The sequence below is a fragment of the Anser anser genome (genome assembly GCF_964211835.1).
Source record: "Anser anser genome assembly, chromosome: 14".
NCBI lineage: Eukaryota > Metazoa > Chordata > Aves > Anseriformes > Anatidae > Anser > Anser anser.
The window spans coordinates 5669451-5689960 of NC_139735.1; the positions used below are offsets into that span (position 1 = coordinate 5669451).

Here is a 20510-nt window from a genome sequence, read left to right on the forward strand (position 1 = left end):
CGTCCCACAACTCCCCCCCCAGCCCCTTACAGCTCCCTCAGCTGAAGACCCCTCCCACACCCCAACAGCCTCCCCTCCCGCAGCCAACCGCCGCGCACTTCCTGCAACGCACCGACCAATAGACGCGCTCCACGAAGGGAAGCGCCGGAGGGGCGGGCTCCGAGGCGGAGCGGGCGGGTGAGCGGCGGCGCTTTCAACCAATCGAAACGCCGGCTCGGCGGAGGGGCGGGAGGGCGGGCGTTGTTTCCACCAATGAGAGAAGAGGCGAGAGGTGGGCCGGGGGGCGGCGCGGGCCCGGTGGCAGATAGGCGGGCGGGCGGCGGCGGCGCTGGGCGCGGGGCCACGTGACGGAGGTGAGGGCCGGGGGCGGCCGTGGCGCTCGGTGAGTGCCCCCCCCCTTCCCCCTCCCGGTGACCGGGCGGCTCCGTGACTGGAAATCGGGGCCCGGGGGGCCGGGGCCCGGCTGGGCGCTGGGCCTTGGGCGTGGTGAGCGGCGGGGGGGCCCTGCCCCGCGGCGGGTGACACCCCCCTCCCTCCCCTCAGCCGGGATCACCGTGGAGGGGCAGTGAGGGGCGCGGGGGGACCGGCGGCTGGCTGGGGACGCCCCCGGGGTGCTGCGGGAGGGAGGCCGGGCCCCGAGGCCTGTGGTGGTGGGGGCGGCTGGGCCCCGACGGGGGGGGGGGGGTTACGGGCGGAGCGGGCCTGGGCTCGGTGGTGCCGCCGCGGGGGGGGGGGGGGGGGGGGGGGCGGGAGGGCGGCGCGGAGCGGAGCCGCGGGAGGGGAGCGGAAGGCTCTGGAAAGGAGAGGGAGGCCCGGGGGGATGAGGCGGCCGAGCACCGGGGGGGCGGCTGCGAGATGCGGGGCCCGCAGAGCTCCGGCTGCGGCTTCCCGAGCTCGTCTCCCTTCGGGGCAGTGCGGGGCCGGGGGCTGAGCTCGGGCCGCTGCCCAGGGGGCTTGCTGCGGGCTTGTAACGTGGAAAAAAAAGGCCCTGAGTCCCAGCCCGCTGCTCCCCGTCAGTGCCGGTCGCAAAGAGCAAACTTTCACGTGCAGTCTTGCGGCCCGGAACTTTCTAGGCTGCAGGAAGAGAAGGGCTGCGGGGGAGCCCAGCCTGAAGGGAAGCGGCCCCGCGTCGGGGTGCTGTAGTAGTGGTAAAGCTCCGGGCTTTCGTGGTGGCAGTGTTAGTATAATAGGGTGTTAAGCTGTTAATGTAATTAACGCCGCAGTGTTTCTGCAGAGCGTTGTGGAAAACTCCTTCATAAATTTGTTTGGGATGCGTTAGGTGTTACTTAACATGGTCAAGTAAGCATAGCTAACGTACAGGTTTTATGGGGCATCTCATTCACTGTGGTTTGGGGTGTTACTAAAACATTATAAGGAGATAACAGGACTATAACAATGCATGGGTTAACATAGTTACAAGTACTGGTTAAAATACAGGTTGTGCTAAAATTATTTTAGGTGCATCAGAGTGACCAGAATATTTACGTTTAAAAAAAAAGGTATTATGGAAGGGATACTTCTGCAATCTCTGTATCGCATCCCAAGCTGAGTATAAGATGTTAACTGCTTCCCGGTATCAGCTGCCCTCCTAGAATGGGAAGCCTAATGCTAAGCAGTAAGAAAGCTTGAGGCCTCTGCTAGATTACCCTTTCATTTGGTGTTGCAGCACTTCCTCCTAAGTAAATGAATAAATCCTTTACTGAGAGTACCCTGTAACTTGTACTTAGCCCTCCCTTCTATTTCCTTTTCTGGCCTTTCATTTTTCTGCCTCTAACAGTGATCGAAATGGCAGCCTGTTCTTGCTGGAGTCAATTCTGTAGCAAGGCAAACTTGAATTGATTCCTAGGCGTGATGGTCTGAAAGATCTTGGGGCACCTCCAGATCTTTCCCCACCTACCATAATTTCCCTTGCAGCCCATCTGTTTTATGGCCAGAAAGCCTCGCAGTTCTGTCTTTGTCCTCCAAGGACTTCCAGTTCTGCGGGAATCTCTCTGCTGACAAACAGTACATGGTGTTTCCTCCCTTACTGTTTGTGCACCGTTGTACATTATTTTTAGAAACTGGCATATTCGAAATGCTTATTAAAAGCAAGCTTTGCTGTTGCCTTTCACACCTAATCTCTTACTTGGTTTGTGCTCCTTGCAACCCAGACAGAGGGCCCCTTTTTCTGTGGGGTTGTAGGTCACCGTGGGCTTGGCCAATCTTTTCTAGGAGTCTTCCCTCAAGCCTTAAGTAGCAGTGTATCCCAACCACCCCCTACTTTTAAAAAAGGCAAAAAAAAAACACCCACCCATGTAGCTCCAGCCTCTGGCCTGCTGTAAGCAAGGCGCTGCTGGAAGTTGTCTAACTGCAGAACTGAGCGCTTCAGGGAGAAAACGGTGCCTGCCCCGTATGAGCTGCGGCGTATATATGAGCATAATTTCATTCTATCCCTCTCAGAGCAGCAGTGAGGTCATTTACTGGCTGCTGAAATTACAGTGCTTGGCCACGAAGTTGGTGGTTCAGCTTTGCCCTCGAGTGCGGGTCTCCCAAGTCTGCCTAAGGACAGGTCTGTCTGTGACAGGCGCGGGTGACAGAAACGCACGTGATGCTGTGGCGTTGAGCTGACGCCGTGCCTAGCAGCTTAATTTCCTTTATCCTTGGCTACTTGCTCGTTTTATTTCATGGTGCTTTCACTTGTCCTGCAACACCTTCTGCCCTTGTGTCCTGGACTGGGGAATCGATGAAGAGTTAAAGCAGCGCAGCAGGAGGATTTCCAGCCGTCTTACAGCAGCGGCTGGTTCACCGTCGGGCTGCGTGAACGCCTCCCGTGGCACAGCAGAGGAGCCGGGACGTGAAGGTGGAGGCATCTTGAGATGGCAAAGAGGAACTTCTTGCTTCAGTGCTTCTAACTTTAGGAAACGAGTGCGCTACCAAGCAGGGAGCCAAGTCTTAGCTCAGAAATGATAAAAATGCAGTTTGAGGAGGGGAAAAATGGGTATCTACCTCTCCGCCTTCCTGTTCTGGTCTCCTTGCATGTTTTTGTGTGCTGAGATGAATTTCTTATGACTCTAAACTCTTCTTCATGATTCTTGTCTTGCATGAGGATGTGTTGTGCTTATTTTTTCAGCTTCCACTGCAAATACCATATTGAAATCCACTTTTTGGAACACGGGGCTTAGCTAGTACCCTTTGCTGCTTGTACGTGCTTACACCAGTTTGAGCTATCAGTTCAGACTGATGAAATAAAAGGCAATGATGCTCTCCCAGTTAAATTGCTGAGGTGTAGCTGACGACAACTTGCATGATGCAGACAGTTTTCCCCCTTCAATGCTTAGTTCTGCAGCAAGTGCCTTGTTTTTGCAAGACGTGTTTAATCTGACTGTAAATTATCTTAAATAAGGAGAAAACCACTTCAGTCAGCTGTATATCTAGTAGCAATTGCGATGTGGTTCTGTATTCTGAATTATGCAGCGCTAAGAGCTGGCTTGATGAACCACTCAAATAGACTTGTAACCAAGGAGATGATTAAACTGGTTTTGCAGGCTCTGCTTAACCTGTCAGGGAAAGAAACTTTCTAAACAGTATGTTCTGGAAGTATGATAGCAAGGGACTTGAATATCCTTCGTGGGGCCCTTCCAGCTGTCTGTCCTTCCCCCCATATGTTTGTGGTGATAATCGGCTGCTGTATGGGTCAAGCGTTTCCAGTGTCATGCCAAAAGTCACAAAAATTCAGGTTTTATGCCTCAAAAAAGGAGTTCCAAGTAAGAATAAATCTCTGAAGCTGCAAGTCTTGAAAGCATTGGAACCTGAAGGCGACAATCGCTTAGTCCTGCACTGGAAGTGCTGCGTCTGTGGCAAGAAGCTGATCCTGCCTCTTTGTGTCCACTTGGTTTAGTTCCTACCACTGTAAAAATCAAGCTCTGCAGTGCAGCTGTTCCCATGTTCTGGTGTCTGCCCCGTAAATGCCAGGGGAAAACGCTTCATTCAGCCTTCTGACAGTCAGGAGCTGGTGAACAGTGCTTAAATGTCCCTTACCGTTTTCCTTGTGCAGAAGCTGATTGTGGATAGGCACGCAGACAGAACAAGTGATTTGTTAGCTCTGACACTCCTGAACGCTCTCCCAAGTCAGTGCTTTGCGATATTATGTTGGCACTCCATTTGCATTGATGGGAAGACTACTGCAGTGTTTAGAAGACCTCATTTATAAAAAAAGGTAGATGAAGTTCTAATCATCTTTGACTTGGGACAGTGGTATGGTGAAGGTGAGTTGCACTGCAGTGGAACGGAGACTTCAGAAGCCCGCCTATTCTGAGGCTGGGGGCAGTCGCATGGTCAGAAATACGCCAACCTTCAGAAATATTACGCAGTGAAACCTGCGGAAAGGAAGTTCAGGCAGAGATTCAGAAATAGCTGCTCGTAATCGCCTGGAAACTGGACACTCCTTCAAAGGAGGAATCTGGCCATCACGCAGTAGGTGGCTGTGCTGCTGGAGGCTAGCGTTTTAGGTGGCTGAGCACCTGTACTTGCTAGTAACTCAAAGCTCCGCCTAAAATTTGTTTTAAGCCTGTTTTGTGTAAAATCTGAGTCTTTTTTTTCTCTTCCCCCTCCTCTCCCTTCCTATTGTCCCCTATTTATGAGTAACCCAATTTACTAGGGTATAATTGCTTGTTGTGTCCCCAGGGATTAAGCGTGGTTGAAACCTTCTTGTATAGCAATACATATGTTATGGACAGATGTAGCTATTTAAATACCCCAATTGTGTGTTTTACTTAAATCGCTCTTCTGAGAACATACTGTCTTTTATTTCTTATAATTTAGTTTGCGTATTGTTAGGGATTAATAGAATAAGGAGCTTGCCTTGACAACTGGCAGTTGCTGAAGGTGCTACCAGTTCGTACTGGGGTGTATGAATGAGAGCTTATGTACAATTTGGGAATGATTTAATACGTAGGAGGTGTTCTAAACAGCTTTCTATAGGGATACAAACTTGCGAAAACTGCTTGCCAATGACTACAAAGAAGCAAGGGTACGAAACTGGATTAGCTTCTCTTCCTGCTTCTAGTTTTTGGCAAAAGAAAAGCTTGCTGGCGACTTGCACAGGTAATACTTGCAGCTTCAAGTGAGGTTCCCCAAGCCCCAGTTTCAGGCAGAGAGATAACTGGTAAATGCAGACCCCTGGTAGATCCCTGTGGGTGTCTCAGGAACAGCTTCTGCCTGTCCTGGTGCTTGCTGTGGGGGATGCTGGTGGCTGTGACTGGTTTTACCAGAATACTTTGATAGGATTTCTGGACGCCCTCGTGTGCAATACCAGGCCGTGTGGTTTGCCACTTACCGAGCAAGAAGTGCTAGCGTCTGCCAAAGGTCACTGCCACCGACAGAAGCTTCAAGGGTTCTGGTTGGGGTGGGATCACCAAGTAGGTGTGAATTCGGTATGGAGCCTGTGCTGCCGGGGAGGCTGGGAGGTGATCGGAATCTTACACCGAAACGTCATTGCTCTCGGTGAGGTTACCGCAGAGATGACTTGCATGCTAAATCGCTCATGTCCTTTGCACAGGCTTGGGAGGGGGTATGGAAAAACTGCGTCCTTTTAAAAAGAGGAAGGCATTGGCTTACCTTTAACTTCGCTGTGCGTTTAAGGTGACTTTGCTCGTATCACCCTTAGGAGCAGTGCAGTGATCGTTCTATCCGCATAATGTAACGTGAAAGTGGTTACAGAACTTGGGGTAAAATCTTCCTGAATTTAGCTCTGTTAAGAATGAATTTGGTGAGGCTCTGTTAGCAAGGTGAGACAAAATGCAACCCTTCCCTTGGAAAGGTGTCCTTGTGCCACCTCGCCTGCAGTCACTTTGGTCCCAGCACACATCTGGGCTCCAAAGATCACTTTTTCAAATGAGGTTTCAGGGTCTTTGTGGTTTTTGCTGTTGGGCATGGGTTTATTCAGAGAGCGCACTGTCTGTGCAGGAGGAATTGAACTTCCAATGGCACTGATGTTTGCTTCACAGTTTTTGTTTTTGGTTTTGTGTTGTGGTTCCCAGATTTGTAATATCTATGAGCTGCTATGTGGTCTGCAACTGTTTTCAATTCTGCCTGTACACTGCATTAAAGTTAAAAACAAACAAAAACACAAATAACAGGCTTTGGTTATATGTAGGAACACTTGGTTTTTGTCAGCTGCTCATGCTGTGAGCTGTGTCCTTCTGGCCCAGGGCTGTTCTGCTGCAGTTGCCTGGGCTGGGAGGGCCGGGTGCTGAGCATGTACCGAGCCCGTGGTCCTTGGGGCATCGCTGCTCGGAAACTGGCTGTGATTACATGTTGTCATAGTGGCAAACTGGACATAACCTCGACAGGTCCTAAAATACAGTTTTGTTGTAATTAAAAACATCCCCTGTCATTAGAAGCAAGTTAAAGAGTAATCTAAGAATGGTAGATTTGGTATGCAGTGGAGTCTTGGTATACTGGGTAGAGCTGATAAGCTTCTACGACTAAATGCTTTCAGTTGCCTAAACATGCTTTGGAAAGTTTAAAAAAAAGTTTTCTACCATGAACTTACGCCCCTACAGGCCTTAATAACTCTGCTTGAGTTATGTTTGTAAATCTGTGGGGCTATAGCCTGAGGCAGGAATGTAGGGGAAGGAGAGGATGTTTAGTTTTATAATGACTTTCAAAAAAAAAAAAAAAGAATTAGTCTTAGCTGAAACTTTGACTTCGGAAGAAAAATCTGGAATGTAATTCAAAGGAGCAGACTGCTTTCCTGGTTGCTGCGTGTGGGTAAAACTACAAGCGGTGCGGAAGGAGTGTTGCTTTCTGTATCAGCGTAAAGGTGCGGTGATAAGTAATTTTTTTTAGCAGGAAAGTCAAATTGAAACCTATTTTACTTAGAGATTTTTTGAGCTACAGATTGTCAAGGTGTCCTCTGTGTTTCAGGTAGCATAATGTGCCGGGCACCCTATAAACTAATTGGTGTGGTAGTTTAATTCTGTAAAGTCTTTGTATTAGATTTCTTTTGGTCGTTCTGTTAAGTTAGAGATCAAATTAACTGTCCATTGAACAGCAAGAATTTTTCTGCTGGGTCTGCCTCTGTGTCCAGCTGCTTACAGACATCTGCCGGTAATATCAATGGCTGTTGGCAGTAATTCCAGGATAAAGCATGGGGAAGGCAACTGATGAATGAAAGTGCCAGTGTCCTGCATAGGAAAGGAAGAAAAATACTGAACAGGAGATAGAAGATTGATTGTTCCATAGATGCTTGAAAGAGGTAGCTAATTGTATTTCAGCTCATGAACTCGATGGAAATGCCCGTTTCAACATGATGTATTTAGAGTTCTTCACAAGCAGAAACAAGCTTTCTGTTCAGGTTTTTGTAGGTGTGCGAGTTGGGGTGTTGCCGTGGGTATGTGCAGTTCTGCTCATGGGCTGGCAGCGGAGGAGCAGCGCTGACACTTCTGCAGCGGGATCTGCAGAACTTGTCCACGTGCTCCTCTGGTCTGTTAGCATCTGTTTTATATTGAGTACTTCACCTTTATCTTGTATTCCTCTTCAAATTCGTGAGCTGTCTTAACTAGCCAGATGTGATAAATAGCGAAGCTGAGAAGGTAAGTTTGTACCTGTCCTTCAGTGGTGTGACGAGGCACTTCAAGCTTCGAGGACAACAGGTGGTTTTGAACTGTGAGTTGGTGCCTTGCTCTGTGTGCAGTGCTGGCCTGACTTCTTCCCTTGTCTTATTTGTTCAGATCATGGAGCTGAAATGGTTACTGTACGTGGCCCTGCTAGCTCTTGGGACTCTTGCCATCCAGGCACATGATATGGATGATGACAATGACGGTGATGATGTAGTTGATATCGAGGATGATTTGGATGACGGCATTGAGGAGGTAGAAGAGTCAAAGCCTGAAACCAGCAGTCCTCCTCCAACTCCAAAGGTATGGCATGGAAGTTCTCTTTAAAATTCAATTACTGCTTGTGTTGTAGCTACTGTGAATCTGATCCGAGTTCTCTCTGCTTTGCTAATGTTTAATGTGTTGTGATGCTATTAAAGGTGTTAGCTGGGAGTAAGGTATGGAATTAAGCTTAGCTGTTTGCTTTCTTTCTCATCTGACCCTGTCTTCTTCCTTGAAGACTTATATCAGTATTTGAAATCTGAAGTGTAAGTATCAGGAATTAATGCTTCCAGCTAAATATATACTTCAGTTTGAGTTGCAGAGAAGAACACAATGGCTTGGCAGAAGCAGCAGTATTTACATAATTTCTGTATTTCTGCTGCCAGAGTGTTCCAGGTAATGTGCTTAAGTGTAGATGGGGAACGTGAGCTGTATGTACCTGTTCCTCTTTAGAGTAGAGAATGTGCCTTGAAAGGTGTGTAAATCCCCTTTCCTCTCCCGTAGGTTACCTACAGGGCTCCCGTCCCAACTGGCGAGGTGTATTTTGTAGAGTCCTTTGATAAAGGAACTCTGGATGGGTGAGTATGATCTGAGGGATGATTGAACATAATAAATCAAAATTTTCTGTGAAAGGGAACAAAACTCTTTCTAGATTCTGTTACTCAAAATCACATTAACAGGCAGTGGTTAGGGAGGGTTACGGCAGTGACTATCTGATGCTGGTTGTTAGTGCTGAAGCAAACTAATATATCCTTAGGTACTAATAATGGGGGGAGATGAGCCATATATTGTGTAATATTTTTAATCCTTTTCATCTGACTTTCTGTAGCTCAGGTAACGTGAGGATGGTGAGGTTCTACAGCTTTGCATAGTAAGAATTTTTGAAGAGCGTGACACTGAGGCAGTGATCCTATTTCACGGTGGGGTGGGAAATGGAAAATGTAGAAAATTTTGCAGGCTTGGGGATAGAACTCCTGAGGGGATCAGGACACTAGGATGCTTTAAGAGCAGGCGTTTTAGCGTGTGGTGAAAAAGTATGGGTTTCTGACTGTTGGATGTTTGTCTTTTAGATGGATCCTTTCCAAAGCCAAGAAAGATGATACAGATGATGAAATTTCCAAATATGATGGTGAGTCCTACCCAGTTTTTTTGACTGATATTTCTGATGTCCTTTGTCCTATGTGAAGAGGAGGTGCAAGTCTGTTTCCTGATTGCTTGCTGAAGTTATATTCACTGAAGAAAATGGGGGAGTATTTGTGTATGTGGTTAACAACATGAAGTGTGGTTCTGATGCAGATAAAAGATTAAAATAAAACAGCCACTTTGAGGTTTTAAATTTTTTAGTGAAGATGTTAAATTAATAACTTGAGGAGGCAAAGTGCTGATTTTCTTGCTTGGAATTAGGCTAAGTGAAGATTGTATCCCATGAGTTTTGATAATGTTTGGTTAATTTCCCTCCAGGTAAATGGGAAGTCCAAGACATGAAGGACACTAAGCTTCCAGGAGACAAAGGGCTTGTACTGGTAACCCGAGCCAAACATCATGCAATTTCATCCAAACTTTCAAAGCCTTTTGTATTTGATACCAAGCCCCTTATTATACAGTAAGTAAAAGATAACTCGGTGTTCTGTTATTTCAAGGGTGACGTGATAGCAGGCTGAGGTTTATTCCGTAACAGAGCTTTTGTCGACTGGGAGTCTAAATGACACAAGATATAACAACCTATTACTATACTGTTTGAGTAAGTATAAAATAGCAATTTGGATTCCCCAAGTGTAAAAATTATGAACAGCATGGCTCCCTCTGAAGCATGTAAAGGAAGGTAGTCTTTGAAAACTAGACTTGGTAGCTGGTCTCTGAACTTCATTTGATTCATTGTGTTAACAAGGACATGCAACTGATTTTTCTACTGTTAATCATAGAAGTCCTTGTCTTTTTGGACAAGACCTCATCTATATGCAAGTCAGTGTACTTATTCAGTAAATTGTCCCGTTTCAAAGGTGGGCTGTGTAGTAAAGGTGCACTTGTTTCCTCCTGCCTTTGTTTTAGTTCATCTGTTGTGGAAGATGAATAGCTTGTTTAGCCCTATTGGGCCATGACTGATGTAGGAGAATCTACTAACTAGCAAGCAGGGGGAAAAAAAAACCTTCAGTGGCAACTGTTGAGTTGTGGGATATTACTTTATCAGTTTTAAACTGAGTAAGCTAATTCATGTTTGTACAAGGTAATGAGCTGGTCGCTTTACTTTGCATTACTGCTTAGTTTTTGGCTCAAAATACAAGGCTAAAAATAAAATAAAGTGGTCACCCACTCCAGCTGCTGGCATTGAGAGAGGATCAAGCATACTTAGCCTATTCCTGACAGACATGTTTTGCCTTTTTCAGACTCCTTGGCATCTCTAAATATACTGTTGTATGCTTATAACCCTAAAGGGTGTCTTCCTAGGACCCAACTGTTCTCACTTTGGTCATCTTGCAAATTGAGTTGTCTGCTGTAGCGGTTGTGGGGAAAATTGGTTTGCCTTAATCTCTGTTGCAGTCTCTTACATACTGAAATCTTTTCTCTCTACTCCTAGATCATAATCTTTTAGACCAGCACTCAATTTCTTTAATCTTTTGTTAGGTTAAGCCTTCTAAATCCTTGATTCTTCTCGTTTTGCAGGCCCTTATGAATATCTGCTTAGTCCTTAAGAGTACAGCATGTGTTTTTAATGTTTGCTTGACTCTTGATTTAAAACAAACAACAGAAGTCTTACTCTGAATTTGTACTTGAAAGTTGCAATCATGTATTGTGGAAGTAAGTTTCCCTTTCGTGTAACACGCGCTCTACTTCTTTGTCCAAAACTAAAATTAGGTATGAAGTAAACTTCCAAAATGGAATAGAGTGTGGTGGGGCCTATGTGAAGTTGCTTTCAAAGACCCCCGAATTGAACCTGGTGAGTGATGCTGATACTCCGAGCATTATCCATGAAATAACGCTTGCTTTATTTTGCTGTTTCCTAGAGAAACCTCTTCAGTAAATGTAGTGGGGCATAGTTTGGGCTTGATCTCCAGAGTACTTTGCACTCAGCAAGTTCCCACTATTTTCAGTTGGAGATCAGAAATACAGAAATATTCTGGCCTCTTGAGTGACAACTCCAGAGTTTTCCCATAGCTGAGCAGTTCTACAGCTTGGAAGTCTACAGTACTTCAGATTTCCCTAGGTTCTAGAACTGAGGAGGTACCTTACGAGAGTAGCCAGTGTAGAAACCTCCTTGGAAGCCATTGTCCAGAAGGAAGATTGTTTTATCTTCTAAAACAGACTCATGCAAATAACTAAAAATATATCTGGCATTTATTGCTGTGTCTTTGAACTCTTGTCAGTTACTGGATATACTTAAAATATCTATATATCTGAGGTTGGACTAGATACAAGCTTGTATATTCAGAAGCACACAGTTATATAGAAGAATTTGCTTCATAAAAGGCCCTTGAATGCATTGTCTTAAAAGTGCCCTCAGTGAAAGAGACAATGCTGCATCCTTTAAAAATTAAGAGTCACTTCCTCTCCTCCCAGTAATACAGTTGTCTTGAGCATTTTAGCCTGTTCAGACAAAGCTTTACTGCTGGGTCAGTGTGTGTGTGTGTGTGTATATATATATATATATATATATATATATGCTTGTATAAACTATGGATTTTCTTTAGCCATTTTCCTAGACTTCATGGGAAGTACCTTTTAAGACTTATAACCCATCCTTTTCCTTTTGTTCTGCGCTCTCTTTAGAGCTTTATTACTAATACAGATTCCAAACTTAAAGCTGTCTAGCCAGTTTCATGTGTGCATTGAATCTCAAGATAACATTATCCAAAACAAATAGACTTGCAGTGTTCAAAGGTGAGATTATTATATTCAGTTCAGTCTTAAATTGAAACAATATACCAGCTTAGAAGTAGATAAACTAAATACAACTTGGCCTCACTTTTAATGTTGCTTATCCCTTTGTGTGGAAGAAACTCACTAACTAACTATTAATTCATTATTAACAGTACCTGATGTGTATGTTAATAACTCTTAAAAGTCATTTTTGCAGTGTAGAGATATGCTTAAAAATGCATACATATATATGGTTGTCACAACTTAATGAATTACTTACCTTGTTGATAACACTTGAATAGCTATTCGTTTCCCTCTGAAGTAGAGGGAAGGTGCAAAATGAAGAAGTTAAGCTAATTCTGGTCTTCTCTCTAGAAGCTTGTAGTTGTGATGCAGGTTTTAGTCTGGCTACTTCACTGTCTTGATATCCAAGCTGCAGATCAATTTATAATGATTCAGGAGGTGGTATGATGGGCAGTGGCTGAAGTTGTTTCTCAAAATAATGGCATTGTTTTGCATTTCTTTTAAAGGATCAGTTCCATGACAAAACTCCATATACAATCATGTTTGGCCCTGACAAATGTGGAGAGGACTATAAATTGCACTTCATCTTCCGACACAAAAACCCGAAGACTGGCAAATACGAGGAGAAGCATGCGAAGCGTCCAGATGCAGACTTAAAGACCTACTTTACTGATAAGAAGACACACCTTTATACTCTGGGTACGGTGACTGTAAACTGTGCATGTTAATAACTACTGCTGTGTTTTCTGAATCAAACTCAAAGTAAACCAGATGAACAAACAAATCTTTGTATCAGCATACAGCTTGAAAGCTCTGAATGCAAAAACTAGTCTTATTGTATAAAGGCTTGCTTCCTCCTTGCAAGAAGTTCTGACTCATGTAGGAAGTCATGAGACCTTGAACTTAATAGTTAAAGAAGAACTGAATTTCAGAACGGTTACGAGTAATGTGATACGCTAAGTGTATCTAAAATTATTAGCAACATCTATATAATGCTTGAATGCTGCCCTCTAGTAATTTGGGATATTAATAAACTTTAGATGTAGAGGAGAGATTAAATTACTACCACTTCCAACAGACTTGCATTCTTTGGGAACAGTGGCTTTAGTACCTAACTTTTAAAGTCAGTTTTCAGTAGCATATAATTTTAGTTGGTTAGTTCTGTACTTAGATTTGGATAGCACAGTTCCAGGTGCAGAAGAGGGATCCAGGGGATAGTGTTTTTCTTCCCACATCTTTCACAGTATCAGACAAAATCAGTGGTTACTGAAGTACAGTGTTTGGCATTAGCTGTGCCTAAAAGTATTTTGTGGGAGTACTCGAGCATCTCTGTGTCTGTTCCATTACAAAGGTAGCAATGAATAAAGAAATTAAAACCCTGTGAGTCAGCAGTGGGATTATGAATGGGGGTCTTCCTTTTAAGTAGGATGTGAATAAATACTATTCCTACTGCTAAAGCACTATTCAACAAATCTTAGTTTGACAAGGTGAGATGTGTTACATCAGCCCTAAGTACACTTAGACATCATGGGAAAGGTTTTTAATGAGTCTTAGAAACAATTATTAGGTAGATGGTAGCTTGGATTGCTGAAGCTTGAATTGTACGTGGTACAGCAGGGATCAGTGATAATTTGTGAAGCATGCTTTGTATTGTATGTGTAACGGCTGCATTGACTTTTTTCCTTTCAGTCTTGAATCCTGATAATAGTTTTGAAATACTGGTTGATCAAACGGTTGTCAACAGTGGGAACTTGCTAAATGATATGTCTCCTCCTGTGAATCCACCCCGAGAGATTGAGGACCCGAATGACCAGAAGCCTGAGGACTGGGATGAGAGACCCAAAATCCCAGATCCAGATGCTGTTAAACCAGATGACTGGTAAGATGTTAGAGGGGTACTTGAACCTGTGTTTTTTGAACCATAGACTTGATTTTGAGCTTGTATGCATCCTTGCAGTGGCTGCTAGGGCAAGGGATTTACAGCAATGTGCCCTTTCTAGATTGGCTTTAAAATTAGTGTTATCTTAGTTGGAGCCGTGACTGTGCTGTGAGGCACTGTATAGAGGTAACAGGCTGCAAGACGACTTTATTCTTAAAACGTGGTGTTGCTGCCTGGTAATCTAGATCAGTGGGCATGTTCAGACACTGTAGAATCATGTCTTGGGGTTGAGAACTTGTTGCATATTGTGTGTTAATATACTGACTTCCTTTTCCAAGGGATGAGGATGCTCCTGCAAAAATACCTGATGAAAATGCTGTGAAACCGGAGGGCTGGCTGGATGATGAGCCAGAATATGTAGCAGACCCTGATGCTGAGAAGCCTGAAGATTGGTAAGTTTACTGCCTGTTGCAAATGACAGCAATAATTACGTGGTTTTGGTACTGGTTTTAACAAGTATAAAAATAGCTAGTTCGTTGTTGCTCACTATCAAAGTTGCTGGTAATTCAAGCTATCCTGCTTCAAAAGCAGAAGGCAGAGTTGTTGGTCTTAATAGGAATCCTGTGTTCTTGCGTTCATCTGCGTACTTGTCAACTGTTCTTTCCTATGACTGTAAGCTGAATATGTCAGGGATGTTCATCTTGCAGTTGTGTACTGCAGTGGGAGGGGGCTGTGCTCAGAGACTGGCTTTTCATGAGCTTCTGTGCTCTCAAGCTGCTTCCTGAAATATCTGTCCCTTCTGCAGTGTCTTTTTCAGGCCTATGCTATTATCAGTTTCGGTGTTTCCATTTTACAGTAGAAATCTTAGTGTTCTTGGGAATCAGACACGCTATAAGCTTTCTTCTGGGTAAAGACAAGGGGCAGACTTCAAAACTGAGTTGCTGTTACAGGGACGAGGATATGGATGGTGAATGGGAGGCACCTCAGGTTGCAAATCCTAAGTGTGAGTCAGCTCCTGGCTGTGGTACCTGGCAGCGACCAATGATTGACAATCCAAACTACAAGGGCAAATGGAAGCCTCCTATGATTGATAACGTGAACTATCAGGTTGGTTTCTTCATTTTTGTAAACTTCTGGCCAGTGCAGCATTTCCCTTCCAAAAATCAGAATGATTTACATTCAGCAGATGTAATTAAGAATAAAAATACTGTCATGGACTTCCTGTGTTTCAAGTGGACAGTTTCAAAGTGTTTTTTTAACCTGACTTCACTCTTTCGTAGCACAAATAAAAAATGATTCCCAGAACCTGAAGAGTCGCATTTATAAACACTGTAATTGAGTGCAATTACCTTAAAGGAGGTTGTAGCGAGGTGGAGATTGGGTTCTTCTCCCAAGCACCAAATGATAAAACGAGGGGAAATGGCCTCAAGTTGTGCTGGGGAAGTTTAAGTTGGCTATTAGGAGAAATTACTGAAAGGGTTGTGCAGCATTGGAATAGGCTGCCCAGAGAAGTGGTTGAGTCAGCATCCCTGGAGGTCTTCAAGAGAAGCATAGATGTAGAGCTTAGTAGCATGGTTTTGTGGTGGACTTCTCAGTACCAGGTTAAAGGTTGGACTAGATGATAGTTTTGTTTTTTCCCAACCTGAATGATTCTGAGATTCTTTGCATTGGTCTTCTTGGCTGAAATGGGCTGAAAAATGAAATTCAGCCTCTGTGCTAGTAGGTAAGGCTTGAATGTCTTGTCTTTCCTAGGGGATTTGGAAACCCAGGAAGATCCCAAACCCAGATTTCTTTGAAGACCTGGAGCCTTTCAAGATGACTCCCTTCAGTGCTGTGGGACTTGAGCTATGGTCCATGACTTCTGACATCTTTTTTGACAACTTTATCATCTGTACTGAAAGAGCTGTGGCTGATGATTGGGCTAATGATGGATGGGGACTAAAAAAGGCAGCTGATGGCGCTGCAGAGGTGAGAAAAGAAAGGCTTAATTGTGTGCTTCCTACTGGAACAGTAGGAGCACTGCTGCTGTTCTTGTGCAGTGTTTATCAATATATACTTACGTGTACCAAGGCTGTGGATTGATGATCTTCATTAGAACCTCAATTTGTAATTACAGCCTGTAATAGTTGTTATAAATGGCAGTGAGTATTCACTGCTCTTTTGAGGTTCTTGCTCTGACATTTGTGCTGTTAATTGTAGACTAGTTATTAATTCATAAACCATGGAAGAAGTACTTGTGCAGGCTAGCTTTAATTCTTTCAGGTATGAAATATGTTCAATGTTGCAGAGTCTACTTTCTGGAGTAGACTGAAACTGAAAAATCTGTAGTTCAAGCTCAACTGTTGCAATTTGAGTTTTAATGGTTCACTTTATCTTCTAGCCTGGTGTTGTGGGCCAGATGATGGCAGCTGCTGAAGAGCGTCCCTGGCTTTGGGTGGTGTACATCCTCACTGTGGCTTTGCCGGTGTTCCTTGTTGTCCTTTTCTGCTGTTCTGGGAAGGTATGCATTTCCTCTGATAAATGCGCTGAATCTTCTTAAACATTCTACTTAATGTGCCTTAGCTTCACAAATAACTGGTTGGTTCTGGCAATTTTTTTTTAGAAGCAGCCAAGTGCTGCAGAATACAAAAAGACTGATGCTCCTCAGCCTGATGTGATGAGCGAGGAGAAAGAAGAAGAAAAGGACAAAGGAGACAAAGAAGAAGAGGAAGAGGAGGAAACAAATGAGGAGAAACTAGGTAGGCAAACTTAGATAATCTTGATGTGAAATTAATATCTGAAAGAGTAAGAGGATTGGCAGACATATCAAGTCATTGGTGAACTGGAGGTGGCAAGTCTTAATGACAAGAGAATGAATGAGGTTTTTTTAATTTCCTTAGAAGAGAAGCAAAAAAGTGATGCTGATATAGGAAGTGCTAGTCAAGAGGAAGAGGAGGAAGAAGATGAGGAAGAAGACAGGAAACCTGCATCAGAGGTACGCAAGCACTTAATTTTTGAGGGAAGCATTGTGGATTTTTTTTCTCGGTATAGAACAAGCCTTGCTAATCTGTTAAAAGCTAACCTGGCTCACGTGATACCCCTTTCCACTGTCAGAACACCAGAGAACTTAATCACTGTGCAGAATGGGAATTGCTGTGGCCAACCTCAGCAAAGCAGGAAACCTTGCTAAAGGCACTTGCCATAGACCCTGCATTGTGAGAGGAGTAGGATTGTGTGGAATGCATCTTCTTGAAGCAAAAGGCTTATTCAGCTTTGTGTGCAGTCAGGATGTGACCTTCTAAGTGCTCCACATTGACATAATGGCTAACTTAAAGAAAAAAAAAGGGTGGAGTGTTGCTTGAGGTTAAATAGATTCTCGCAGCAGCAGAATTTAAGTATTCTCAGCAAATATCTATACGTGCACGGTAAAAATAATAATTTGTCTGCCATGTATGTAAAGAAAGGGGTAGTAACAGCAGTAGGTCCTTCCAAAAATGAAACTAATGTAGAGCTGAAAGTTTTTTGTAGGCTTGCTCAAAAAGGCTTTCAGGAGTAAATTTTGGTTAGGTTTCCTTCATGTCTCTACAAATTTCTTGCAGGAGGAAGAAACTGTGAATAGATCACCCAGAAACAGAAAGCCAAGGAAAGATTGAAAAAAAATCATAAAAACTTGATCTGTGATTTTTTTTTTCAAAACATGGTTCTGGGAGAGGACCTTGGACACCTTACATTGAAACTTGGACAAACCTCAAGATTTCACCATCCACAGGTTCCAGTCACACTATCCAATGTAATGGAGTGTCTAGCAGTAAAATATTTGCAATCATCTGTTTAAAGAACATCATTCCTGTAGAAAGAATGCAGTTAATATAATGGGCTGTGGATTTTGGAATGTAACATAACTAACCTTTTTCATTTTTGGTTTTAAATATTCTTTTCTGTTTTTAAGTAGATTGGTAGAACTTTACCAGTCTCAAACCTTGGTTTAATTTAATATATTAATTAGTGAGGAATAACAATGAATCTTGAAAGTGCTAGATGATAAAAATGCAGTTTTATAACTAGTTTTTTTTACAAACATGTAAATTCCTAAATGCACCGATGTCTTTATATATATATCCCTTAAAATTTAATAATTGTTTAAAGAAAAGCTGTCAACATATTTGACAATACCTCTTCCCACAAAGGAAAAAAAAATGGGAAGGGGGGATGTGTGGGGAAACAGTAGCTAAACTCTCCAATCAACTCTGTTTTTCTGGGGGTCATGGGGGGGGGGACAGGAAGGGGTGGAAGGAAGGAATTAGTTGGTTTCTGGAATATGCACTCTGTGCATGGCTAAAGCCCGGTTAAGTGTTGATAAATGATCTAGGATTCGGAGTGGATTGTCCTAATGTGGCATTTATTCCTGCAGACCTTGCAGATAATAGTTCTTGTTAGTTCTTGAACTCTTTTCGTAAAGCTAATGGGTCGTTGGGGTGGGCTGGGGTTAGACTACTTTCCCCTTTCCCTTCTGTTCACCCACTGATGCTTTCCTTTCTCTCTTGACTGTACAGCTATTTTTCTGAGTGCAGCTTTGCCTCAATTGCTGGAAGTGCTTCATGTTCAGCTCATTGTCAAAACTCTTTATTTTTATAGCTAGGCCTACTCCAGGGTCCAGACACTGGATAGGACAGTGTCCCATATCCTCTCACTGTTATCACTGTATGTCAATTCCTGTAGGAATGGGGGAGGTGGTCAGGTAGACAAGATGAACTGAATATTTCTTAAGGAAAAACAAAACAAAAAAACACAAATTAACCAACATGTCAGTATTTGTAGGTGGGGAAGGAGCATGTGGAATATCTTAAGTGGTATGTGAAACTGTTTAAGTCTTTTATCTGCTCTTCATGTAACAAATGCATCCTAAATTATATTGTGAATGTTAGGGAGTTCCAATTCCAGCTGAATAAATTTTTTTAAAGTGTTGAGTCTACCATATTATACTGTTTCAAACACTTGTGGAATGCCGGTGATCACTACAAGAGCATACCTCTGAGGGTGAAATCTATGTAACTTCATTACACTGTACCAAATATGTTGGAGTTCGGATGTCTATATAGATAAGCTTTTCTTTTTGTTTAGAGTGAAATTAAATGTCCTGAAATTACTCTTCTTGCACTGAATTTAAACACTCCAGTGTTGGTTGGTCATAGGTATAGTACGGGGAGTAATTCCCAGGGGCTGGGGGGGGTCAGGTGTTCCAATTACCTTGCAAACAATCTAACCAATTACTAAAAGCCTCATTTTTTTTGGAGAAACATCTTTTGCTGCCTGTCCTTACGTTGTATCCCTTGGTTGTTGTGTTTGAAATATTAGTGACCACAAATGCATAGCAGGATTTCTTGATCTTTCTGCAGCGTGCAAATAAACTATTGTAAGCAAGATACTGGAAGTAATTTCAGACTTCTGTTGGGAGCTATTGCATGTTTAGAATGCCTTTGCCTGTTGAACACCTGGTAACTGCTGCTCCTTACTGCCAAAATAGCTTATACTCTGACATGGAAGATGTCATAGCTTAAGCATTGCTATTAGCTTGTTCTCAGGACTGTATTTTTATCAAGGAGCAGCTGCTATTTATGACTCAGTCCTTTGAGATGAAGTATATGTAAATGGTTTCAATTCAGCTAACATCTTGGGCACAACATAAATCTATTAATCCAATGTTTTTTATCTCAATATGCAAATTGCCTTAAATTCCTGAACAATTCATGTGCATACATGTTCTTTCCAAGCATCAAAAAGGAACTTAAGATCGGCTATCAGCTTCTAAATAGTATTATGTTAAGGTGAAATGTAAATCTACATTTGCTTCTGCTAAATCTCCTTAAGAGGTCTCCTGTCTGCATGTTATGGCTTTTTTTTTGATACCATAGTGTATGCTTAAATAATCACTACAATAAATTATGACTTTCCAAAACGGATAGACAACTCAAAAGTTACTTCTTATCTTGCCTTCTGACTTGGGTGGCTCAGTTTAACTTCAGAATCGCTTTTAAAACTTTGAAGGAAAAAAAAAATTGCTGTCTGCTTAGCCTGACTGGGGAAAAAATGCAAGTACAGCTGTGTTCTCTAAGTAGTGTAGCTCTGCCTGGTGGTGATCTGTGAATTAGGTTTGAAATCGGTGCAAAGTATGTGAAGGTATGCTGGGGCTGGGTGTTTGAGAGCAGCCTCGGTGAGGGATGCTGACTCAAGGGAGGGGGGTGAGGGAGGGTGAGGTGCTTCAGGTAAATAAGGGTGGGGGAGTGCTTGTAGTGGGGTAGGAGAGTAGAAAAGGCTGGAGTTTGTCTTTTGTCTCCTAGCAGTGGTGCTCAGAAAGCAGTTGATCAGGCTGCAGGTAACCTGCTGTAGAAGTGTTACTGCATGGAAACTGTAATTCATAATTAATTCACAATAATTCACCGGGGACTATTAAAATGTACCAAGGTTGTCTGATCCAAGGCTGACTTCTGGTAGCAGGTAGGGATGGGGGGAAGTGCTGAGGGCTGCCAGAGCTGATCCTCGGCCTGTTCCTCTGCTTGTCCCGTAAGAGCAGTGCCTGGGGGCCGGGCTCTCCCTTGCACCCTGCTCTCAGCCTTTCATCCCCCCAGGCCCTGCGCCTTCTGTCAGGGCTGCACCTTCCCCAGCGTTATTTATTCGTGGCCTCACTGAGCCTTTCCCCGCTACTTGCGGCTGCGCTGCGCGCTTACGCACGAAGAGGATGTAAATAAAATAAATTAACTCGAGTTTGCCTTCTGTTGTCTAATTAATTCCCCTGCTCGACCCGGGGGCCGGGGAGCTCGCCCCGAGCCCTCACCTCAGGGGCCCCTCCAGGAGCCGCTCCCCGGCCCCGCGGGGCGGGCACATCAGAGCCCCGCCCACCTGCCAATCACCAACAG

General features: G+C 43.7%; 1 protein-coding gene across 3 annotated transcripts; it reads left to right on the forward strand.

Annotated features, from left to right (window-relative positions):
- The first annotated feature begins 257 nt into the window (after positions 1-257).
- On the forward strand, positions 258-19556 carry CANX (calnexin). 3 transcript variants are annotated; one of them, XM_083798818.1, is made up of 15 exons: positions 258-382; positions 7713-7901; positions 8364-8437; positions 8930-8988; positions 9321-9462; positions 10713-10794; positions 12245-12437; positions 13428-13617; positions 13956-14069; positions 14568-14724; positions 15370-15585; positions 15998-16117; positions 16220-16355; positions 16497-16591; positions 17196-19556. In XM_083798818.1, exons 2-15 carry the CDS (start codon positions 7716-7718, stop codon positions 17247-17249), a joined length of 1818 nt encoding a protein of 605 aa, XP_083654944.1. In that variant the 5' UTR covers positions 258-382; positions 7713-7715; the 3' UTR covers positions 17250-19556. The 3 variants fall into 3 exon arrangements, with proteins under 3 accessions (XP_083654944.1, XP_083654945.1, XP_083654946.1); XM_083798819.1 differs by having other exon boundaries at positions 264-353; XM_083798820.1 differs by having other exon boundaries at positions 368-486.
- The last annotated feature ends 954 nt before the right edge of the window (positions 19557-20510 follow it).